This window comes from Ostrinia furnacalis, unplaced genomic scaffold (genome assembly GCF_004193835.3).
Source record: "Ostrinia furnacalis isolate ACB-3 unplaced genomic scaffold, ASM419383v2 OfSCF6703, whole genome shotgun sequence".
Lineage (NCBI taxonomy): Eukaryota > Metazoa > Arthropoda > Insecta > Lepidoptera > Crambidae > Ostrinia > Ostrinia furnacalis.
In genome coordinates, this window is record NW_021136942.1 from 66,140 (window position 1) to 91,281 (window position 25,142).

The 25,142-nt window shown below is 41.5% G+C and overlaps 5 protein-coding genes across 6 annotated transcripts; 3 read left to right on the forward strand and 2 right to left on the reverse strand.

Annotated features, from left to right (window-relative positions):
• Window positions 1–316: 316 nt before the first annotated feature.
• On the reverse strand, window positions 317–6,698 carry LOC114362749 (solute carrier family 2, facilitated glucose transporter member 2-like). The gene is made up of 3 exons (XM_028318266.1): window positions 6,549–6,698; window positions 5,979–6,161; window positions 317–632 (listed from the first exon to the last, which is right to left on the reverse strand). The coding sequence occupies exons 1-3, from the start codon at window positions 6,696–6,698 to the stop codon at window positions 402–404; spliced, it is 564 nt and encodes a 187-aa protein (XP_028174067.1). The 3' UTR covers window positions 317–401.
• LOC114362757 (uncharacterized protein K02A2.6-like) lies at window positions 732–5,162 on the forward strand. 2 transcript variants are annotated; one of them, XM_028318276.1, is made up of 2 exons: window positions 732–3,423; window positions 3,800–5,162. In XM_028318276.1, exons 1-2 carry the CDS (start codon window positions 921–923, stop codon window positions 3,805–3,807), a joined length of 2,511 nt encoding a protein of 836 aa, XP_028174077.1. In that variant the 5' UTR covers window positions 732–920; the 3' UTR covers window positions 3,808–5,162. The 2 variants fall into 2 exon arrangements, with proteins under 2 accessions (XP_028174077.1, XP_028174078.1); XM_028318277.1 differs by lacking the exon at window positions 3,800–5,162 and having other exon boundaries at window positions 732–1,898; window positions 2,276–2,357.
• A 4,829-nt stretch (window positions 6,699–11,527) lies between the features above and the next one.
• LOC114362750 (facilitated trehalose transporter Tret1-like) lies at window positions 11,528–14,679 on the reverse strand. The gene is made up of 4 exons (XM_028318268.1): window positions 14,667–14,679; window positions 13,272–13,501; window positions 12,096–12,249; window positions 11,528–11,721 (listed from the first exon to the last, which is right to left on the reverse strand). The coding sequence occupies exons 1-4, from the start codon at window positions 14,677–14,679 to the stop codon at window positions 11,528–11,530; spliced, it is 591 nt and encodes a 196-aa protein (XP_028174069.1).
• A 4,753-nt stretch (window positions 14,680–19,432) lies between these two features.
• LOC114362751 (facilitated trehalose transporter Tret1-like) lies at window positions 19,433–21,434 on the forward strand. The gene is made up of 3 exons (XM_028318269.1): window positions 19,433–19,466; window positions 19,898–20,127; window positions 21,252–21,434. The coding sequence occupies exons 1-3, from the start codon at window positions 19,439–19,441 to the stop codon at window positions 21,432–21,434; spliced, it is 441 nt and encodes a 146-aa protein (XP_028174070.1). The 5' UTR covers window positions 19,433–19,438.
• Window positions 21,435–21,962: 528 nt separating this feature from the next.
• Window positions 21,963–24,812, forward strand: LOC114362752 (solute carrier family 2, facilitated glucose transporter member 8-like). Its single transcript, XM_028318270.1, has 7 exons — window positions 21,963–22,077; window positions 22,461–22,581; window positions 22,650–22,736; window positions 22,845–22,903; window positions 23,251–23,406; window positions 23,953–24,135; window positions 24,588–24,812. The coding sequence occupies exons 3-7, from the start codon at window positions 22,670–22,672 to the stop codon at window positions 24,810–24,812; spliced, it is 690 nt and encodes a 229-aa protein (XP_028174071.1). The 5' UTR covers window positions 21,963–22,077; window positions 22,461–22,581; window positions 22,650–22,669.
• Window positions 24,813–25,142: the final 330 nt, after the last annotated feature.

Consider the following 25,142-nt stretch of genomic DNA (forward strand, 5'->3'; position numbering starts at 1 on the left):
GCAGAAGCCGCCGGTGACGCCAAGTATCTTCGTACTCTTCTAGCAATACGTGCGGGACAAGGATGGGAGTAGGAAATGCATTTTGCACGCAGATAACAGACCAAAACGAGTCAAAATAAATACTCTTTAAATTATGGCGCAAACAAATTGTTTATTCTACTATTTCGTAAATTGTACTTTATTATAAAAATGAATAGTTTATAAACTTAATTTCAATGACGATCTCGTGATAGTCACTTGAAACTCCTACATATGGGTAGCGCAGAACCGGTCATCGTGAAAATCTTTAGGGAGGCACTTGTCCAGCAGTGGACGTCTTTTGTTTGGTTGAGTAAACACCACTTTTAAAAATAATTTATTTTGCTTATCACATAATTTTATTCAAGACATTGTCCTCAAAACTATTTTCTTCGCCCTTTAAGAAGGGCCACTTGTATTTCTTTATTAGACAGGCCCTTCGTCTCAGGCACCAAGAAGTAACTGAAGGTAGCATTGAAGAGGGCGTTAAAGGCGAAGATGTAGAACGTGGCGTGGATGCCGATGAGCCGGTTGAGCCAGTTGAAGACGGCCAGGATGACGAAGCCGACCAGCCAGATCCACTCGGTGATCAACATAGATGCTAATGTTTGGACCTGAAGACAGACGCAAAGTTCAATGAAAGCAACACAAGTCCTCTACTATAGTCTGGTCTGTGAGCACGTAGAATTTTGTCCAATGACCCCAAGCTGTAGTGTATGTAGGTAGTTTAAGATAACTAGTTGTCAGTTAAAAAGTGTAAGACCCGAAATGTAACGCCAGTCTAAAATAAACCGTGCACACAATAGACGTGTTTCCTTTCTCTCGTATACTTCAGTGGCGAACGAGGATTTTAAATATTAACAATTATTATCGGTGTAGTTGCAAGATTTTGTTCTGTCGGAATGGCGTCAATCGGCAAAATCGGCGAATTTAAAGTCGACGGTGGTAATTGGACTTTGTACGTGGAGCGGTTAGAGATGTATTTAGAGGTCAACAAGGTCGACAAAACCATGTGGCGGCCAACGTTAATTGCGGTCATGGGGGACGAAACCTATGAGCTCCTGAGTAATCTAACCAGCCCAGAAAAACCGGCTCAGAAAACATATGAAGAAATAGTGAAATTATTGCGTGAACACTTACAACCGAAACCATCTGTCATGGCGGAAAGATATCGCTTTAGACAAAGGAGGCAAAAAGATGAAGAATCCGTTGCGCAGTACGTATCAGAACTGAAGAAGTTATCAAGATTTTGCGATTTTTCGGCCAGCCTAGAGGACAATTTACGAGATCAGTTCGTATGTGGATTACGCAGTGACATTATTCGACAACGCCTGTTCGCGGAGGACGATTTAAAATACCAAGGAGCGGTAAAATTGGCATCGGCATTAGAAGCGGCGGAGAGAGACGCAGCCGTGGTGGAATTTGGGAATAAGGCGGCAGGGATGTCAACGGCGGCCGAGGTGCACGCGATGAGGTCATTCTCGCGTGGGCGCGGCGGGAAAGCGGGGTGGCGCGCACCGCCACCGGCAGCGCCGGCGCACGGGGGCCCGTCGGACACGTGGCGCGGAGCGGGGTGGCGCGCGCAACCACCGGGGCCGGCGGCACGCGGAGGCCCGTCGGATGCGGCGTGCGGCGCATGTGGCGGACAAGACCATCGCCACGAAAATTGCCGTTACAAGGAATTCATCTGCAGTAGATGTCGGCGTCGCGGGCATTTGCGGCGGGTGTGCCCGGAGCGGGGTAGCCAGGGCGATTTCAAGCGAGGGATGCATCACGTAACGGAATTCACCGAGGACTCTGCCGGTGAGGACGCCGCGGATGAGCGGCTGACGCAAGCAGAAGAGGAATTATTCCAGCTGAACTTGAACGGATATAAACCGGTGAGCCTGTCTTTACTTATTGATGGACACAATATAGAGATGGAAGTCGATACGGGATCAGCCATATCGTGTATAAGTGAAATTACATACCATAAATATTTCAAGATTAATCCTATAGAACCATGTAAAACCATACTCAAGTTCTACGATGGCAGTAAGATTAAACCGTTAGGTACTATCAAACCGCAAGTTAAATATAATAATGTTTGTAAAAGATTAGAATTATTTGTAATAAAAGGAGGGACGACGTCCCTATTAGGGCGATATTGGCTTAGCGAATTAAATATCTCCATTCCACCGTTTCATAAATATCAGGTTTCGAATAACAATTGTATTAAAGACAGTAATAATAATAGTTTGTCATCGTTACTCGATAGGTATAAGGAGTTATTCTCGGAGGGACTGGGTCGGTTCACCGGGTGCAAGGCGACGCTGCGCGTGCGCTCGGGCGCGGCGCCGGTGTTCTGCCGGCCGCGCGCGCTGCCCTACGCGCTGCGGGCGCGCGTGGACGCCGAGCTGGACCAGATGCTGGCGGCGGGCGTCATCGAGCCCGTGGACCACTCGGACTGGGCGACGCCTTTAGTACCGGTGAGGAAGGCGGATGGTGGACTCCGAATTTGTGCTGATTACAAAATAACATTAAATCCAGTTTTGTTGGTTGATAGGTTCCCCTTACCGCGTATCGAGGACCTCCTGGTTGGTCTCAAAGGGGCGAAAATGTTTTCCAAAATTGACCTCTCCCAAGCCTACAATCAGGTTGAGTTAGATAGCTCGAATGAACTCACTGTAATCAACACACACAGGGGGCTATTCAAATACAATAGGCTAGTTTATGGCTTATCTTCAAGCCCGGGAATTTTTCAGCGCATTATGTATAACCTTCTAGGAGATATTCCGAACGTAGAAATATTTTTAGATGACGTAATAATTGCGACAGGGGGAGGGGACAGGGAACATTTGGCTACTCTGAGTAAAGTACTTCAAAGGTTACATAGTCATGGAATGAGGTTAAAAAGAAGTAAATGCTCATTCATGGTAGATGAGGTTAAATACTTGGGATACTTAATTTCAAAAGAGGGAATAAAAGTAGATCCTGAAAAAGTAGAAGCTATTAAAAAAATCCCTCGTCCTCGAGATGTTTCAGAATTACGATCCTTTTTAGGTTTAGTTAATTTTTATGCGAAGTTCGTTAAAAATCTTAGCTTTATTCTAGCACCTCTGTACACACTACTAAAAAAAAATGTGCCATGGAGATGGAACAAAGAACAAGAAATATCATTTTTACATATTAAGTCAATTTTAAGCAGTGCTGAAGTTTTAACTCATTATGACCCGGAACAGCCTTTATATTTAACATGCGATGCAAGCGCCCGCGGCATAGGCGGCGTGCTGACGCAGCGGTCTGCGAGCTCAGCTGATGGCGGGGCGGGGGGCGCGGGCGCGGGGCGGGAGCGGCCCGTTATCTATGTGTCCCGTGCGCTCACAGACGCAGAGAAAAATTATTCGCAAATAGATCGCGAGGCGCTTGCGATTGTGTTTTGTTTAGGAAAGTTGCATCAGTATTTATACGGTAGACGATTTGTTTTACGAACCGATCACAAACCCTTGGTCAGTATATTCGGCCCTAAAAATGGCATACCGCAAATGGCGGCAAGCCGGTTACAGCGTTGGGCGATTAAATTAGCGGCTTATACATACGACATAGAATTTGTTAGCTCTAAAGACAATGGAGCAGATGGCCTGTCTCGGCTCCCCGTTTCATTAAAATTACCCAATACGAGCGATTGCTTGGAATTACCTGAACAAACTTATTTACATTTTGCGCAAAATGAGATGTTACTAGATTATAATGAGTTGAAAAAACAAACGCAGCGCGATGCTATGTTAGGTCGGGTACTCAGTTACATAAGAGACGGCTGGCCTAGTAATTCCGAGATTAAAAACTTACAACCATATTTTAATCGCAGAAATGAGATTTATGAGGAATTAGGTTGTATAATGTGGGGTCACAGGGTAGTCATACCTGAAAATTGTAGGAGTAAAGTATTATTACAATTACACGAATCCCACATGGGAATAGTAAAAACAAAAGCGACAGCTCGAAGTTACGTCTGGTGGCCGGGGATCGACGAGGCGGTGGAGGCGATGTGCCGCGCGTGCCCGGCGTGCGCGGCGGAGGCGGACGCGCCGCCGCGCCACGCGCCCAGCCCCTGGCCCTGGCCCGCCGCTCCGTGGTCGCGGTTGCACGTAGACTTTTTGGGACCTATTTTTAATAAAACCTACCTAGTAATTATAGATGCTAAAACCAAATGGCTAGAAGTGTTCCAGGTACCGAGCACTGCGGCTACGAGTACTATTCATAAACTTTCGGAGTTATTCGCGCGATGGGGACTTCCCAAGCAGTTAGTTTCGGACAATGGGCCCCCTTTTACAAGCAAAGAATTTTCAGAATTTTTGCGAGGTTGTGGTATCGCTCATTTTTTTACTGCCCCCTATCACCCGGCTTCGAACGGTGCGGCCGAGAATGCGGTTCGCACGATTAAAAAAGTTATTAAGAAGGCGATAAGACTAAATCTCGACGTTCACTTATTTTTGAATACTTTCTTATTACACTACCGTAACACGGAACACTGCACCACAGGAGAAAGTCCTGCGGCGCTCATGTTAGGTAGGCGACTCCGGACCAAATTAGATATCCTAAGACCTAACGTCGAGAACAGAGTCAGTATAGTGCAGGCGCGTCAGGCAGAGAGTAGGGGACAGCCAGGAGATAATCGAGAATTGCACGCGGGGGAGGAAGTATGGTATAGGAACTATCAAGGTACGACGCGATGGTTACCAGGGGAGGTATCGCAGAAAATAGGAGGTACCGACTATAAGGTACTAGATGGGTTAGGGAGAGAGAACCATAGACATATTGATCAGCTCAAACGTAGGTCAAGGAGTTCACTCATTTGTCCTAACTCACCCCTGTCAGATAAACAGGATGAGAACAGGCTATCTATCCCCAGTACCACTATGAATGAAGCCGGTCCAGAGGAGACGCGCCCGCCAAGCCAAGAACCAGCGGGAACCACCAGCACCACCCAACCGCCCAGCAACGAGCGCGAGCCGAGCGCCGGCGGCGCCGCGTCCGCGCCCAGCCCGCCTGCGCCCGAGCCGCCCCAGTCCCGACCGATACGACAGTGTAGGCTCAACCCTCCAAAATATAAATTGTAGTTTTTATTGTTTGTATACTTATCATTATTATTAAGGTAACTTATGCGTACGTACGTACATAGAAATGTAATTATAAATTTAGTTCGTAAAAAAAATGTTAATTAACGATAAATAAGGGTGAAGGATTGTAGTGTATGTAGGTAGTTTAAGATAACTAGTTGTCAGTTAAAAAGTGTAAGACCCGAAATGTAACGCCAGTCTAAAATAAACCGTGCACACAATAGACGTGTTTCCTTTCTCTCGTATACTTCACAAGCTACCCATCCTTATCGCTCGCGCGTAATTATATTGCTGTCGCGACTGTACGACGCGTGCCCGCAGTGAGTGTGCGAGAGCGATAGCGGGCTTTAACCTTTCCCAAGATTTTTTTTCATATAAATAAATTTAATTATCTTTGGACAATGTCACATAGCGCCATCTGGCTCCAAAGTAAGCAATTATGCTATAAAAATACTTTTTTTTATGTATGTAATTCTAGTAACATCCAGACCCGTCACAGAAATCCCGTATTATAATAGTACTAGCTTTCCGCCCGCGGCTTCGCCCGCGTGGAATTTTGTCTGTCACAGAAAAACTTTATCGCGCGCGTCCCTGTTTCAAAAACCGGGATAAAAACTATCCTATGTTCTTTCCCGGGACTCAAACTATCTCTATGCCAAATTTCATCAAAATCGGTTGCGAGGTTTAAGCGGGAAAGCGTAACAGACAGACAGACAGACAGACAGACAGAGTTACTTTCGCATTTATAATATTATATAGTTGGGATAATATAAAGTTTTTAAGTCCCCGTTTCCAAGTCCTAAGTTGGAATTTCAATATTACATCCTACACCCATAACCATTATGAGGTATTGTGACCAACCTTAGGATTGAAGACCTCGGCTAAAAGCATATACGGCACCGTCCCAGCGCCGAGCATGAAGAAGAAACAGTACAGCATGATGCAGGTAGCGGTCACCCACGCTGGAGCTATCCTCGTTTGGAGCAGCACCCCAAGAGTTACCAGGCAGGCTGCTACCAGGTATGAAGATCCTATCAACAGTGGCTGGTGGAGAATGAGGAAATAATTATTGTTACAGCATTAGATTAAAAAGGATACTCTATCAAAAAGGATACTCTATTAATAAGGATATAGCTATTTTGTGAAATATAAATGTACATTGGTCCTTCGAGCCGGATTATTGTAGTACGTATATTTCAAAACTGATCTAGCCTGCTTAGGGCATCGAGGGTGTCCACGGAAGACCAGTGTCATGGGGTGTTCAGTATCATTGTATATTTTATGTACATAAATTTTTAAAGATCTGTCTATTATGTTCAGTGTGATGATATAAATTTTCTTTATTTCTTTCTTTATATAAATCCTTGAAGGAGGCCTTTCTAATCCAGCAGTGGACGTCATTTGGCTGAAACAAACGAACGAAACACTTACTCGTCTCCCAATTCTGTCAGACAATACTCCACTCAGCAAGTTGGCGCAACACCAGACCATAGCAAGGAGTACAGAGCACAGGTCAGCCTTGCTCGGATCAGCTTCGTGGAATACTTGATTCGCAAACACTGATATAGAATCTATTCCCATTAGTATCTAGAACAGACCACAATAGCAGAGTAAATAAAAATGAGTAGGTCATCTTCGTATAGAAACGCACGGGCGCAGTTTGTATGGTGAGCGCGCCAACACGTATGCGGCCAGGGCCGGATTAACCATCTCGGGGCCCCTAGGCACAGCTCGTTTCGGGGCCCCCCACAAAACCGCAATTTGGAAATTTTTACTGTCTACATTACGAAATAGAATGAAGGTACCATCATCATCAACAACAGATTTTGCAAAGGTATACGCCTTCCTTCAAGCGAAAAGACTTTCGCCACTATCTAGTACAGCACGAAGTATCGGAGTCATTTAAAAATGAAACAAAGATTAGGAAAATCTTGCATATTTTTATAAAAACATTAAGAATCAAAATGTACAGAAAGTCATGTAAACCAAAGCAGTAATGCCAACTAGGCCAGTAGAATAAGACATGAAAATCAATCAAATCGGAAATAATTCCTACAGAAGGTTTTCTTGTTTTAACTAGCTTTTGCCCGCAGCTTCACCCGCGTGAAATTTCGTTTGTCACAGATCGTCATAAATTATAGCCTATTATGTTATTCTGGACACTGGACAGCAACGAGGCCTGGATGGCAATGGCCTCCTTCTGTGAAGACGTGATGTCTCAGAAGGAGGCCGCGGAGCGAGAGCGCGAGGATGATCCAAACACGCCCTCGCTCCGGCGACGGCGGAGGGGTCAGAGGAGGCGACAATATGATCGCCTCCAGTTTCCTCTCCTCGGTGTTGGCCAGCGGGCCGGGGGTGTGGAGGCGCCCCTGCCTGCATTGCACACCACTACCGTCGGACGGGAACAGCTGTGTGCTTCCAGCTGTTCCTGTCGCCCCCCGTCCTGGGGGGCTTGTAGGACTCGCTGTGTAGGCGGGCAATCGCCGGGTAGAGAAGGCTTTGTCCGGAAACCCACAGTCTCCTCCCACTTATGGCGAGTGACGGAGCACCGGGGTCTTTTTAGTGGTTATGCCTCGTCCTTCTGACTTGGTGAGCCCCACATAACCTACCCTGTCCCCGCAGAGTAGGTATGCGATTCAACGCATTTTTTTTCCCCGTAAAAAAAAGGCGTACGGCTAGGCAACTCAGTCGTGCAGTAGGGTGCAAGAAAGTGGGGTAGCCATAGCAGATAACACAGAGTCGTTCAGGAGAGTGCAGAGAAGAGGTGCAGCAACCGTAGTTAAGGATGAAGGAGGAACAAGGATAGGTAAATCCAACTCGTGAGGCTTGACAGGGATACGCTGGTTAAGGCGGCACTTTTCAAGGTTTGGGACCCTGCGGGTATATTTTACTTTGTCGAAGATAAGCACGAGAACAGTTTGTCCAAAACATATGAATTTGGTCTTATTCAATGCAGGATTGAATGTCCTTCAGAGTAGGCGCACACCGTTGATTTTTAGTTGGCCGATAGTTGTGCCCGATTTTAAATTGTATCAAGAATCGGCCAAATCGAATCGGCGTAGTGTGCGCACTCCCATACATGCCCATACTGATCAACTGCCCGACTAAACTATCGGCCGACGAAAAATCAACGGTGTGCGCCTACTCTCATCCGTCATAAAGATCAGTTTTCAATACAGTAAGTCCTTTACGCGGTATAACAGTAAAACCGCAAAAATTGCCCTTTCGAGGGGCCCCACTACTTAAGCACAACTCCGCCGAAGTCGAAAACCTAGGATAGTATTAATGGGCAACAAGTGAAGCCATTAAAACAATTCAATTTTTTGTAGGAATTATTTCCGATTTAAAATCTAATTCTATGGCCTAAACGTTACGAAAATGAATTAAGTATCTTGCACAATATCGAAATATGACGATTAGTCCAGTCAATGAATGCCTTAACGACGGTGTAGAGAGAAATCCGTGGAACACAATTTCTGACCTCGGGACTTTATATAGACTAGTTAGGAGGTGAACATAGCAAAAGTCCCCGCCCTTAGCCCTTGAGCCGGCGGGAAGAGGGGGGTTTAAAGGTACCACTTTTCGGTTTTTTGCTTAATCCTCGGAAACTATGCGTTCTAGTGACATGACTACTATGAACCAAAAAAAGCTTATTCAATTTGCTAAAGGTGAGATACTCAAGTTTTTCTATATCTTGTATAGTTTTCGCGGCATCTGCTCTAGAAGGTCTGTAATATTGGAAATTTTATTTTTGTCTTACATGTTTCCATCAGGTGAAAATCGACTTAATTAACATTGAGCAAACATTCTAGATATGCGGGAGCATGTTAAGCCTAGTTCCAGGGAGGAGACTGCACGTTGCGTATATTTAGACGAACCATTTGCAGCCACTTTTGACTCCTCATCACTCAAAAACTACTGTGCGTTAACACTTCAAATTTGGCTCATGTGTTGAGACTTACGAGATAAACATCAGCTTCAAATTTCACAAATATACATCAAACGGTTATTTAGGTATTGACGTTCAAAAATCGACATTTAGAACACTAAAATCTATCTATTACCTGTGAAATGTTAAAATTTACTGGTTTTTTGTTTCTTCCTTTGTATTTACGCATCTACCTATCTGTATGCCAAATTTGAACCTTCAAAGTCATCTGGAAGTGGTTAGAATTTGGTCTATAGGTCAGACATGTAGATTTTTGGACGTCAATACCTAAAGAACCGTTTGATGTATATTTGTGAAATTTGAAGCTGATGTTTATCTCGTAAGTCTCAACACATGAGCCAAATTTTAAGTGTTAACGCACAGTAGTTTTTCAGTGATGAGGAGTCAAAAGTGGCTGCAAGTGGTTCGTCTAAATATACGCACGGTGCAGTCCCCTCCCTGGAACTAGGCTTAACATGCTCCCGCATGTCTAGAACGTTTGCTCAATGTTTATTTAGTCGATTTTCTCCTGATAGGAACATGTAAGACAAAAATAAAATTTCCAATATTACAGATCTTCTAGAGCAGATGCCGCGAAAACTATACAAGATATAGAAAAACTTGAGTATCTCACCTGTAGCAAATTGAATTAGCTTTTTTCGGTTCATAGTAGTCATGTCACTAGGATGCATAGTTTCCGAGGATTAAGCGAAAAACCGAAAAGTGGTACCTTTAAACCCCCCTCTCCCCGCCGGCTCAAGGGCTAAGGGCGGGGACTTTTGCTAGGTTCACCTCCTAACTAGTCTAAATAAAGTCCCGAAGTCAGAAATTGTGTTCCATGGATTTCCATCTATAATACTTTATTGACTGGACTAGATTGAATGTGTAAAACAAAATAAGGCGAAGTTTTGAGGTGGTTTGAGTTTTGTTGCATAAAAATAATCTTTAACATAATATGTTTTTTTTTTTTATCGAGAGTGCTGGGCCCCTGTTCATAGTGGGCCCCTAGGCACTGGCCTAAAGTGCCTTATGGATAATACGGCACTGTATGCGGCGCGTACGCCTACGCACACACTGACAAAAGCGTGGATTATTAAACAAAAACCAGCCAAGTGCGAGTCGGACTCGCGCACCGAGGGTTCCGTACAAACCTGCAAGGTTTACAAAGTTCGTTCATTACGACAATCGAGTCATAACTATGGTATTTTTATTGCAAAACGAAATTCATAACATTACAATGGGGTAAAGATGGAGGAGCATAAATTTAAGACAAAGATCTCTTTATCGTTTAAGTAATCCTTTATTTTATAGTATTTGATATGAATTTCAACTTGATAGCTCTACGCGTTCATGAGGAAAAAAGTAATAAGTTTATATTTATTAAAAAATATATATTTTGTAATGTAACTAAAAATTTAAGGTTTTCGGAATTTTTCCTTTATGTGTGCTATAAAACGTTGCTTCATGCCAAATTTCAAGATTCTAGGTCGACTGGAAGTACCCTTTAGGTTTTGATTCCCTTGCGAGTATTTGCGAGTTTCAAAATATGCAGCTTAAATTGCTGTTTCTTTTGATTACGTTGACATAGAAGTTTGATTTTGTTACAGCTTAAAGGTATTATAGACCTGAGTCTGGTATGAATTTCAATTTAATACCTCTACGCGTTTATGAGGAAATGGGTAGTAAGTTTAAAATTATAAAAAAAATATATATTATGTGATGTAACTAAAAATGTATGGTTTTCGTAATTTTTCCTTTATCTATGCTATAAGACGTTGCTTCGTACCAAATTTCAAGATTCAGAGTTCACGGGAAGCACCCTGTAGGTTTTGATTCCCTTGCAAGTGTCGAAAATTTGCGGCATAAACGGCTGTATCTTTTGATTGCGTTGGCTTAGAAGTTTGATTTTTTCACAGCTTCAAGGGACAGTAGACCTGAGTAATTGATATAAATTTCAGCTTCATACCTCCACGCGTTCCTGAGAAAAAGGGTCTTGACAGACGGACGGACAGACGGACAACAAAGTGATCCTATAAGGGTTCCGTTTTTTCCTTTTGAGGTACGGAACCCTAAAAAGTTATAGTTTTTAAACTTTGTATGGAAATAGCTGAGCGTGACATCAAATGTCACTTTATTATTGCGAGGCGAGGCGTTTACGTTACGGTGCGGATAAGTGTGCGTTGCAGTATGGAGTTTCATACAAAGAATACGGACTGCCTCGAGTTGATACGGTTACGACGATCCCTTTCCGGGTTGATAAATGTGCTACTGTGCTTGGATAGGTGTATAATGGTGTTACAATGATGATAGTTTAGTCAATTTTTATTAAGACTCATTCCTTTGTCGTAATGAAATGAAGGAATAAAAAACGAATGAAGATTTTAACAAATCTTTTTTTTAGATACTTACTGTCTAAGAAATTCTAGTGATAGCCTTTAGTCTTTAAATTCAACATTTAGCAGGTTTTAGAATTAAAATCGCTTTACTTTTTAGACCCTCTGCTTACCTCAACCCTTCTTTTCTTTAACAAGTAGACTGGACTCTCAGGGACGAAAAGGAGCATGAGCCCCCGGGCAGCCGAGAACGCGAAGTTGATCCACGCGATGGCTTGATAGCTGAAGTACCAGCCGATGAAGTAGGATATGAGCAGTCCTAAACTGTAAAGCAGGACCATGACTGAAAGTTTAAGAATTTCATTGTTATTACAGATCGTTTCATTAACGAATACGCGCCCCACCATTCTTCCGCTAATGTTTGAATGTTATCGGTACACGATTTATCTACAATAATGCCGCTCGGATTGCTCGGATCAAACTCCCCGCACCCCACGCGACCTCAACCAAAAATTGGTGGGGCGCGTCTTCGTGGATCTATATCACGGATGACAAGGTGACAACGACCTCATAAATGTAACAGGATGGCGCTGGATGCAGGCCGCTACCAACCGGGCGATGTGGAAATCATTGGGGGAGATCTAGTTCAGGGATGTCCTGTGGCTGAAATGATCATGATGATGATGAAGATGATGACAATTAAAGGGTTCAAATTACCTGAAGATAAGATACCCCGTACTCTGTCTTCAGCGATCTCAGAGATGTAAATAGGGGTGATGACCAGCGCCAAGCCACACGAAACCCCTCCCAGAAACCTCGCGACCAACACTACAGTTATGGAATTTGTAAACGCTACTATGCACCATGATATCTGAAACGTAGAAACCAGGGCTTTTAAAAATGTGTGAAGCAAATGGAATATGCTTGACTGGATGCCTGGATGGCCATATTGGGTATTTCTTTATGAGTTTCTCTGTGAGAAATGGGGAGTTCTATACACCACTAAATTTTTATCACCGAAAAAATTTTAACAGGTTATGTAGAAACGTGTGGAATATTCAAAGCAAAAGAAAAAGAAATGGTTTTTATGAAGTTAATTTTTTTATTAAATTTTCGTTAGTCCGTATTTTACGCGTCACAGCTGGGTCACTCCGCTGTTCGCTAGAGTAGTCGTACGCGCTCGCACGTTGCATCGATCTGTCTGTCTCGCTCACGCCTCGAACACGCTTCCAGTGTTATTATTACATACTTAGCTAACTTAGACCAGTTTTAATTCTAATAAGTGTTACATTATCGTACTTAAATAGTGCTAGCGACGCGTGTGTCAATAAATTACCAATTTTAGGAGGATATTTTGAGTCACTTTATTTTACTCTTTTTTTTGCACAAATGGGATCAGTATCAATAACTCATTACCCAGAATTTTTTTTTTCGGTGATTAAAATTTAGTGGTGTATAATATGAACTGAAGTCGCTAATATAGTCCATCGCAAGCTGAATGGAAACATGAACGTGTCATAATGCTTAATTCAATACAACATACATCTGTTTCTGCAATTTATTACAACGATCTTGTTGCAACAAGGAAAAATTTCCGTGATTATAAGTAACGAATTATAAGCGAAACGTAGTTATGGGCAAGTAGGGGTATCTAATAGCTCAGAAGATAGGTCCTCCCCATAGTTGATGCTTACTGCCCGTTGCTTATTAATTGCCAAATCATCCGCTTTGCACTAGAGGGAATTCGAACCCTTACCTATTATGTATTTTGTGCCCTAACTTCGAACTCCTCCTATGTTCTTCTGATTAATTTCGTTGCGGGTCCAATGACAGTTTAACTTTCCCCCGGGACCGAGTTTACAATACATCTCAACTGTATTATGTATTATTTACCATCATAATCACAGATCCTGTGATAGAAGACCATTTCCTTCCCATACTGTCGATCAGTGTACCCACGAGCATTGTCCCTATGATCCCTCCTAGAGAGGGTAGACTGCCCAGCATGGCTTCGTTGCCAGCCGTCAGAGGAGCTGATAGGATGGTGTTGTTCGAAGCCAGCATGGGCAGGGTGTATGAAGGCCATACGAACATCAGGCCGAAGCACGTAGTCGATAACCCACCTGAAACAAAAACAAAAATTGATCAGCGTCCTGAAAAAACTGATAAATCTATTTAATTTTTGTAAGTAGGTTTTTAAAAAGCACTTTTACACGTCCCAGTATTAATCCTATCACTGACTCATCATCATCATTCAGCCACAGGACGTCCACTGCTGAACATAGACCTCCCCCATTGACTTCCACATCGCACGGTTGGTAGCGGCCTGCATCCAGCGCCTTCCCGCTACCTTTATCAGGTCGTCGGTCCACCTTGTGGGTGGACGTCCCACGCTGCGTTTTCCGGTACGTGGCCTCCATTCCAGAACCTTGCTGCCACATCGGCCGTCAGTTCTGCGTACTATGTGCCCTGCCCACTGCCACTTCAGCTTGCTGATCCGAGCTTGCTTCAATCGTGCTATGGAGAGGGCTATGCTCAGTGTTTCTTTACGAGATCGAATCAATGAGGAGATCTGACTGCTTCGGGATAATAAATGGACCAGTATAAGATTTTAAACTTTCGCGTTCCATTTCAAGTAAAACGTCAAGCCGCGATGTAACTCATTCATAAACGTCGCGTTAAGAACTTAAGACCAATGGTTAAGACCCGTGTTTTTCTATTTCAGTTGAAATGGGCCAGTGTCGAGAAGCAGCAGCGCAAGAAACTCATTCACTCAGAATTCACAAAAATGACCGACGTTCTTGAAACAGCTTAAAAGCATTGTACTACTCATGCTTGTCGTCATCATCACCATTTCAGCCATAGGATGTTCTCTACTGAACATAGGCTTCCCCCAATGATTTCCACAATGGCTGGTTGGTAGCGACCTGCATCCAGCACCTTCCTGCTACCTTTATGAGGTCTTCTGTCCAACTTATGGGTGATACTCATACGTTGACATGACGTGTTCGAACTATTTTCCTTTCTTTCTTTCTTCGTTCTCTGTCTAATTTTGTTACGTTCCACCATTGGTTCACCTTAAATTAAGTTATACCTATTCTTCAATTGGTAAAGTACAATCACATCTTTTTTCTTAAGAATAAAATATATGTATTTATTCATTGACGTAGTAGTATGTAGGTACATAAATTATGCTTCTGCTTTTCTATTTCTATTACTATAACCTCATAATAACAAACTATGTACATCATTTAAAAGAAAATTATGAGTAGAACAACATTCTCTGACTCAGTTTTGCCATTGTACTCTTTACTAATGTAAGTAAGGAAATAACCTAGCCATCTTTCACAAACGTTTTTATTGAATTGATAAGCGTGACAGTAATCTTTTATGCTAAAAACAACACAATGTTACAGCCAAAACAATGATATTCTGAGATGTTGTTTATTTTTTGTAGGTACCTTTTTGTTTTTGTTACTATTGTTTCAAGTACTAACGTGGTTTATTTCTTATTTAATACTTCTATTAGATTTATCCGTCAAATAACATGCAATAAGTATTGTATTTACAAAAAAAAAGTATTTAAGAATGTTAATATCCGTAGTCTAGGACCCATAGTAGGTACAAGCTTTGCTTAGTTTGGGACTAGAAGCGCAGTGTAAAATTTCCAAGGATATTTATTATTTATTTTGTTTTAAGTATCTACGTCATCTTCAGAAAGTCAATCTACTTATAAGTCCTGGATGCGCGCCGCGATTAGCGGGTAACGGTCGATAAAAGTTATCACGGTGCGCATCTTAGGCCTCAATTAGACCAAAATTGTCGCCGTTGTTCAGACATTTCGTTCGCGAATAAAAACAAATAATATCTCGACAACACAACCCCGAACACAACTTCGCCGCTAAAGTGGCGCGCCAGCTGCCCGCTTGTTTGGAGAACGGGTCTGCGTTGCCCGCTCCGCTCCCGCGCCGCTGCCGCTAAATTCGAGGCTGAGGCCATATACCTACTTACTGGTCTGCCAAATTGATGAGAAGACGCATCGAGTTGACGATTTATTTAAGTCCTGCAGTACCTACCTACTGACGATTTGGTAATGGTCGCCGGTATTGTTATCGATATTTAATTTCCATCATATAATAACCAGCTGTGCTCGCGTCTTTTTACTCGAGAAAATACTTTGAATAATATTTCCCGTTTTTGCAACATTTTTCTTTACTGCTCCGCCCATTTTAGCTGTAGGGTGTAATATATCCGCTTATTGCCTTTCTTGTTAAATGGGTTATCCAAAACAAAAATAACGTTTCAAATTGGGCTGTAGCTTAGTTCCTGAAATTAGTCTTCAGCTTTGTAATTCATCTTTAAAAGTACTTAGGCTTAGGTTTACCTTAGTACTTTTACAGAACGACTTCAAAGAGATTAAAATATCAAGCACCAGTAGGTACTTATAAAATACACAATAATTTACATGAACCTCCATAAACGTACAAAATGTTTGATAAAGAGGGTCAGTTTTGGTTTATAGTTTAATCATAATTAAAAGCTTTCTGTTCTTTTTTAAAAATATTATATCAAAGCAAGTGTTTTAAAAGTGTTTAAGGTAGTTACTAAACGCTAATTCCAAGCCTAATATAATTTTGTCCAGCTTGATTGGCCTTTTGTTTCACTGTGCGCTCTTTTTACGCAGGTAACAAACAGGTTAGAATGGCATCATCGTATTAATTATTCATTACGCTTGGTAATGTTTAAATTAAAATGCCATTTTTACTAAATGTACCTACATAAACACCATGCTTGTTTGCCAATAAAAAAAGTAGGAAGGCGTCTGGACGCAGGCCGCTATCAATCAATCAACATGGAAATCATTGGGGAGGCCTATTAGTCCAGTCAATAAAGCATTATAGATGGAAAACTGTAGAACACAAATTCTGACTTCAGGACTTTATTTAGACTAGTTAGGAGGTGAACATAGTAAAAGTCCCCACCCTTAGCCCTTGAGCCGGCGGGGAGAGGGGGGTTTAAAGGTGCCACTTTTCGGTTTTTCGCTTAATCCTCGGAAACTATGCGTCCTAGTGACATGACTACTATGAACCAAAAAAAGCTTATTCAATTTGCTACAGGTGAGACCGTCAAGTTTTTCTATATCTTGTATAGTTTTTGCGGCATCTGCTCTAGAAGGTCTGTAAAATTGGAAATTTTATTTTTGTCTTACATGTTCTTTCCAGGAGAAAATCGACTAAATCAACATTGAGCAAACACTATAGACATGCGGGAGCATGTTAGGCCTAGTTCCAGAGAGGGGACTGCACCATGCGTATATTTAGACGAACCAATTAGAGCCACTTTTGACTCCTCGTCATTCAAAAACTACTGTGCATTAACACTTCAAATTTGGCTCATGTGTTGAGACTTGCAAGATATACATCAGTTTCAAATTTCACAAATATCCCTCAAACGGTTCTTTAGGTATTGGCGTCCAAAAATCTACATGTTTGACCTATAGACCAAATTCTAACCACTTCCAGATGACATCGAAGGTTCAAATTTGGCATCCAGAAAGGTAGTTATGTAAATACAAAGGAACAAATAAAAAACCAGTAAATTTTAACATTTCACATGTTATAGATAGATGTTAGTGTTCTAAATGTCGATTTTTGAACGTCAATACCTAAATAACCGTTTGAGGTATATTTAAGATTTTTAAAGCTGATGTTTATCTTACAAGTCTCAACACATGAGCCAAATTTGAAGTGTTAATGCACAGTAGTTTTTGAATGATGAGGAGTCAAAAGTGGCTCTAATTGGTTCGTCTAAATATACGCACGGTGCAGTCCCCTCTCTGGAACTAGGCCTAACATGCTCCCGCATGTCTATAGTGTTTGCTCAATGTTGATTTAGTCGATTTTCTCCTGAAAAGAACATGTAAGACAAAAATAAAATTTCCAATTTTACAGACCTTCTAGAGCAGATGCCGCAAAAACTATACAAGATATAGAAAAACTTGACGGTCTCACCTGTAGCAAATTGAATAAGCTTTTTTTGGTTCATAGTAGTCATGTCACTAGGACGCATAGTTTCCGAGGATTAAGCGAAAAACCGAAAAGTGGTACCTTTAAACCCCCCTCTCCCCGCCGGCTCAAGGGCTAAGGGCGGGGACTTTTGCTATGTTCACCACCTAACTAGGCTAAATAAAGTCCCGAGGTCAGAAATTGTGTTCCACGGATTTCTCTCTACACCGTCGTTAAGGCATTCATTGACTGGACTATTTGTTCAGCAGTGGATGTCCTAATGGCTGAAATGATGATGATTATGATGATGATGTACTCCTAAAGTGGTGACTAAATGACTTGATGATAAAGTAAGGTAGGTAAATCACATGTTCAACCTTCAGTAAAAATGGATGGAGGATGACAAAAGATGTGTTTCCTTCAGTTAAAATGGATGGAGGATGAAATAACTATAAGTCTCTTAAATCTGTTTTAAGTCACACATTATAAGATAGTAATTTCCAAAATTAAATAAATGGATTTTAAATTAAAAAAAACTTACACGCCAATGCCGTAACTACTTGGTATAACTTTCCTTTCATTTTTTCAGCTTCTTTCAAACTGTCTTTTATTGATAAGTATAGTTTTATTGAATTAAAATAATAATTTAATTATACCAAGTCTATTGTACTACTTGCTAAGGAAGCTAGCTGAAAATGTCGTTCTACATTGCCAAAAACAGCGTGGTATTTAGCTAAAATACATTATCAGTGACGCCTATTTATACGAGTAAATGCTAAGTACTAATTGGTAATAATGTTGGAGCACACTTGGCCACTTACTTCTAGCCGTTTGATAAAATATTTACATTTTACAGGGACCACAGAGTTATACAGGTGAGATGGGCATTGTTTTTCAAAACCACACCCTGTATACGAGAAAGTATTATCAGGGAATTATAGCAATGGGTGTTTAAAAAGTCCTTTACTTACCACTGTGCAAAAGGAGCGGCAATTTAGGAGTTCATGAACTATAAGCAAAGCATAGCATGATTTTGGAGCAAGGGTTTGGAGTACCGGAAAACAGTGTGGAACGTCCACCCACAAGGTGGACCGACGACCTAATAAAGGTAGCAAAAAGGCACTGGAGGCTGCTACCAACCGTGCGATATAGAAATCATTAGGGGAGGCCTATGTTCAGCAGTGGATTTCCTGTGGCTGAAATGATGATAATGAACCACACAGGTCCCCACTGACTTCATCTAATGAGGGGGTTACAACTCTTGATATAAATACAATTTTGATGTTTTTGTTCCATAGCTACTTATCATTAAACGGGTCTATGCCCACGTCCCGATCCCACCGCTGCAACTCCTGTGTTGCCAGGATCTACAGCTTGACCGCCAATAAAAACCCAACCAGTGAAGTTCAAGTTTTCCGAGTGGAAAGTTAAACTGTCATTGGATCCGCAATGAAATTAATCAGAAGAACATAAGAGGAGTTCGAAGTTAAGGTTCGACTTCTCTCCAGTGCAAAGCTATCATATACCTAATAGTTTTAATAATTATTTTAGTTCTTCTTACAAGCATTTGAAAACAATACTTTTTGTTGTTTTAAATATAGCCGTCATGCTTCGTTATAGTCCATTTCAAATATTACAAATAACAATTACATATTTAAATTAGTTTGACAACATACTACAATATAGTGAAACGTGATATTCAATATTTAGTATCATTTTATTTTAGTCAAGTTGTGACATAAAGTAGATACGACAGACAGACGATTAGTACTTAGAAGGAAACTAGTGAATAACGTAAAGCAATTATTTTCTAATATTAACACTGATAATGTGAAGACTTAGTTTAGCCGTTTAGATATTAATAATTTAACTACCAGTGTTGACTTTTAAATTATGTGAATAGATTGGTTATAGTTTATTTATTGTTTTGAATGTAAAGTTAAGAGACAACACGATGGTATTTTTTGTGATTAGTTTAAATGTTTGAAAACAGTATTTTTTTGGTATACTTAATAAATTATTTTTAATTATCCGTGGCATTTATGATTTGGGAAGATGTATCAAACTTTGACGGCTCTTGCATGTAAGTTTTCGTTTTCTTTTGTTTACATTATAAAGTAATTATGTTAAATATTTTTAGAACTATTGTTGTGAAATTGAAGCCATGTAATGTCAAGTGCAGCGTGGTACGTCCATAAGTAAGGTGGACAGACTGAATGGCGGGCTAATAAGCTCTCCAATATTTATTTAACAATGCATGACCAAGGCTTAATAGTGGCACAAGGCTTTGAAGACATGGGTGGCCTTTCTATGACGTCTCATGCCAAAAGGGACTGAGTTTCTTCCGACAGTTTTTCTTAGCACCAGCCCATATGTTGTCCAAAGCGGTGGTAGGGCAAGCTATATGGTATGCGTATAAGTGCCCTGGAAAGAGCCTTAGTACTGAATAAGTTATTTGGAATAAAATCTTGCATTTACTTCATACATTAGACCACAAAGTTTGTTCTTTTTAAGGTTCTCTAGGCAGTATGTGCCTAGGATCGCTGATGGTGTGGCCGTCATATACCCTTCCAATGCTGGCCGCTTCGAACAACACCATTCTGTCAGCACCATTAACGGGAGCTGAAGAAGCCATGCTGGGCAGTCTGCCGGCCGCGGGCGCGGCGGTAGGAGCGGCTGTCATGGGATGCTATGATACTTTTGGGAGAAAGAGAGCTAGTCTGGTCATGACGCTCCTTTTTGCTGTAAGTAAATGGAAGGTTTTCTTTAGTCCTTTCCTTCTTGTATAATTTTGTTTATGCAAGACAAGGCAGGTATTTGACCGCAATCGCACCTGATGTTAAGTGAGATGCAGTCTAGGATGTTCTAAAATTCTAGATCATCATCATTTCAGTCATAGGACGTCCACTGCTGAACATAGGCCTCCCCCAATACTTTCCATAATAACCGGTTGGTAGAGGCCTGCATCCAGCGCCTTTCTGCTACCTTTATGATGTCGTCGTTCCACCTTGTGGGTGGACGTACCACGCAGCGTTTTCCAGTACGCGGCCTCCACTCCAGAACCTTGCTGCCCCTGTTAGTACTGCGTTTTTTTTTTGTATGCTCAGTTGTATTAGTCTCAGTGTAGTATGAATATAAGTAGGTACTGTATTTAGATGCCTGCAATATACGCATATAGGCACCTAGGTCAATGTTAAACCAAAGTACCTAACAGTTTGTATCATATTGAGTTTTGTAAAAGCGTGCAGCGGTAACACGATCTAGAAAACGTGTGTTTAGTAGATAACCAATAACATTTGTATTATTTTACAATCCACAAAATAAATGAATACACCTCATTATCATGCCATAAGACGTTTATGCCAGCTCATTGAGTCTGACACCAGGTTTTTGTCGTTAGTTGGTACGTTGAAAAAAACATCAAGCTGCACAGTCAGCGTCAAATAGTTTGTGACACCCAAAGTAGCTATAAAGTTCGCGAAATGTCTTTGTTACAATTGGAAATGGCAATGGGCAGGGCACATAGTACGCAGAACTGACGGCCGATAGGGCAGCAAGGTTTTGGAGTGGAGACCACGTACCGGAAAACGCAGCGTGGAACGTCGACCCACAAGGTGGACCGACGACCTGATAAAGGTAGCAGGAAGGCGCTGGATGCAGGCCGCTACCAATCGTGCGATGTGGAAGTCGTTGGGGGAGGCCTATGTTCAGCATTGGACGTCCTGTGGCTGAAATGATGATGATGATGATAATAATGAAGGTTGTATTATCAACTTTTTGACCACTTTAGATGTCACTTTACTGTACCAATTTAACACAATAATGAAATCTTGGGATACGTTTTGCAGCATTTCAATGTGTATTTCAGATATCCTGGTGCACGATAGGCATGACCAGCTCAATCATGGTGGTGCTCATGGCTCGGTTCCTGGGAGGGTTCGCGGGAGGAGCAACGATGGTTGTCAACCCGGTGTACATAGCAGAAGTGGTCGAGGATGGTTCCCGTGGAATACTCGCTTCAGGTAATGAGAAATCACTAGTGTTCTGGTAGCGAGGGGAATTATTCGCTAGTTTTTTTATAATCGCCACTAGGATAAGCCTTCCACTAGGTGGATCGACGATCTGGCAAAGGTCGTGGGAAGAACCAGTACCTCTAGTAGGAAAAACTTTCGAGTTCGTTTCGTTGCGTATTCAAAGTGTCATCGAAAAATTTTGTATGAAAAATTAAACAGCGCCCCCTATATTATAGCCGCCCTAGGGGGCGCTGTTTAATTTTTCATACAAAATTTTTCGATGACACTTTGAATACGCAACGAAACGAACTCGAAAGTTTTTCCTACTAGAGGTACTGGATGCGGGAGCAGGATTGGCCGTAATGGGAATCCTTGGGGGAGGTCTTTGTCCAGCAGTGGATGTCATTGGCTGAAACGAAGATACATCATCCCACATCGACTAGATCCTGGCTACACAGGAGTTGCAAGGGAGGGAACGAGAGATGGGAATAGTACCGTACATCTACTGGTCACTACCGTACATCTTATGGATTTGGATCACTAGTCTCTTACGTCATTGGATGGATATGTTATTACACCACTATCGCGTGGATAAACCTTGGCTTGGCTATCTTTCGAGGAGCGATACTGGTGTGTGTACCAGAGAGCCCATTGTTTTTGGTGAAGAAGAAGAAAATTGAGGTAGGTGCTAGAATGTGGCCTAAAGATAGAATATTAATTAAAAAAATTTGGGAAAATGAGGATGCCTATGTTCAGCAGTGGACGTCCCGTGGTTGCTATTAAAATTTGACGATGAAATCAATATGGTAGCTTGGTCAGTAAAATATAGCTGATAGTCGCTGGATGAAAAAAGCTGAAGAACGAGATTTGTGGCGTTTGGGAAGGTCTTCGTCCAGCAATGGGGTGTCACAATCTGAAATGATGATAATGATGAACTAACTCATGTTTTGTGCAGTACCGATTCGCAATAAGAATAATGCCTAGGCCTTCCTACCCCCATCTTAATTTATACATAGAAGCCAATTTCGCAATTTGAAAAATAAAATAATGCTTGTATGTTTCAGGAAGCTCGCGTTTCTCTTTCTGTTTATCGAAGGGTTCCCAAAAACTCAACAATAGTACAAGAAGAGTTGGCCAAAATTAGGCAGCAGCTTTCTTCGCCTCTTGATTCTGTTCCGTTAAATGGTAAGTTACTTTCAATCTTTTATGAAAAGCTCCATAGTTATTGACTAAAGCTAATTATATGTTCACAGAGAATGGAGAAGTAGCTGAAATGGCAAAATTGACATCTGATATAAAAGAGAGGCCTCAGCCGAGATTCCATGCATTGAAGACTTTATGTAAGTTTCACTGTATCATATTTTCAGCCCCAAACTATGAAGACCTTGTAAATTTTAATAGGATCTGGATACTTAACTAAAGCATTAATTAAAATGTAATTTTTTTAGGCTTATCACCAGCATCACGCCGAGGCTTCATTATTTTATTAATGGCTTTTACTATGGAGGTAAATGTTTGATTTTATAATTAGCATAATTTGTTATTTCTCAATAACATCGAAAGCAAATATAAGATACCTAGATAACATAGAAAAAGAACGATAGGTTTTAAATAGCCACAATAATTTTTTGCATGACTGTGCCAGAGGGAGGGCTATTATTTAAAGAGTATTTAGCACAAATAACTAAAATTACCACAAATTCCTCCAGCAAAGCTAAATATAAGCTTGTATTAGGAGAAAGTTTAATACAACTGTTCAGCGTCCAGCGGGGATCAAACCCATTAATCATCAACATTTCAACACCATTGGAATCATGTCCTTTATTAGTGCTAAAAGCTTTGTTACTTTTACAGGTGCTGATGGGCCTAGCACCCGTTCAGGTGTACGCCAAGCAGGTGTTCATAGAGGCAGACCCGTACCACGGAGACCTGTACTCCGTGATCCTGGCTGTGTGCTGGTGCCTAGGCAGTGTGCTGTGTAGTGCTCTCACTGACAGATTTGGGAGACGGGTGAGTTGTTTTGGATTGTGTAACTGCTGGGAGCCATGAGTGCTAACTTCTATTCTTTTGAAGATTCTGAATCTTTGCCCAAAGATCCACTATTGTAAATGCGAAATTAACTCTGTCTATCTTATGACTTTCTTCAGCTTTTGAGTGACTTATTTCAATGATCTGAAAGTTATATTTTTGGTCATTAAGTCCTTGTAGAATTTCCGTTACACCGTTTGTATGCGAGAGAAGCTTAGTAAAACTTACTTCTAAAACTTTAGCAAATCCTAAAGCGATTTGTAAATATCCAAATTCCCTAGTTCCCAAAATCGACGAGGAATATTTTTTTTTAGACAAGGCAGGTAATTGACAATCGCACCTGTTGTTAAGTGAGATGCAGTTTAGGATGATAAATTATCTGCCCTGTAAGTGCCTATTCACTCTTTTTTCATCCAAACATGGTGACAGAATCATTTTTAGTTTGCAGATAAATTCCATAGTTATAATCACGCAGCTCAGTTTGTTAGTTTGCATCAAATCAAACTCTGTACCTATTTCTCCCATCAGGTACTGCTCATAACCTCAGCGTCATCATCCGGGGTGTGCCTGGTGATCCTCGGAGCTCTACTGCAGACGCAGCTGGCGCCGCCGTGGGTGACGGTGCTCTTCATCATGGTGTTCTGCTTCTGTTTCCTATGCGCGTCCGGGACGGTGCCCTATGTGCTGATGTGCGAGCTGTTTAGCCCTGAGGTTTGTTACACAAGAGGGTGTTTTGTGGAGATCATTTTTAACCTTAACGAATCATGTTTAGTATTTACCATTATACTTTGTCTATAACGAGACTCGTTCCGCAGTTCCTTTTCAACATCTTGTTGCTGCTTACGATAAAATCAAAATCAAAATCAGTATACGTGTGAAAACTTACAGAAAAACCACGAAAAAATCATAAATTTGACTTACTAACTTGTGCGTTATTCGATTTATTATTAACCATGTAGGTTCTTTACCATACTTTGTATCTTGTTAAAATATTTGAACTCATCAAGCAGTGGGTCTTCGAGAAACATCTTTGGTATTTCCTTCAGTCCTATTAGTTTCATTCTTTCTTCATAGCTGATTAGGCAGTCTACCGACAAACAAAAGGTCATGAGTTCCAGTCCTACTTGATGCCGAAATAAAAAACCTCTGTTTTTTTCTTCCAGGTCCAAACCCTAGCCTCCATGCTGATCGTGCAGTGGCTTTTCATCTCGGCCTTCATAATCCTGGCCCTGTTCAACTGGCTGAGTAGACTGGTCGGCATCCACTACATCTTCTACGGATTTGCTGTCAACAGCTGCATCTATGTCTTGTTTAGTTACTTCGTGATTCCAGAGACTAAAGGGCTGTCGAATAAGCAGATTCAACAGGCGTTGTTGGAAGGGAGATAATAAAAATTTGATATGGATTATATTGTTTAAATTTTGCGAGATCACAATATTATCCAGGATCCACGATTACATCTGTCATTTAACAACTAGTAAAAATGTCAGCTTAACTTTCCCCCGGGACAAACTTGAACTTCGCTATAGATCCTGGCTACACAGGAGTTGCAGCGGTGGGAAAGAGAGGTGGGAATAGTCCCGTAACCAGTGAAAATCCTATATAACTAGGATATGAAACCCAGCAGCCAGGTTGAATAGTGTCGAGAGATAGTTTTGGAAGCATCCCTAGCCAATCTTGGCTTACCGAAGGCAACGTTAGGTTTAATGGGTATACCC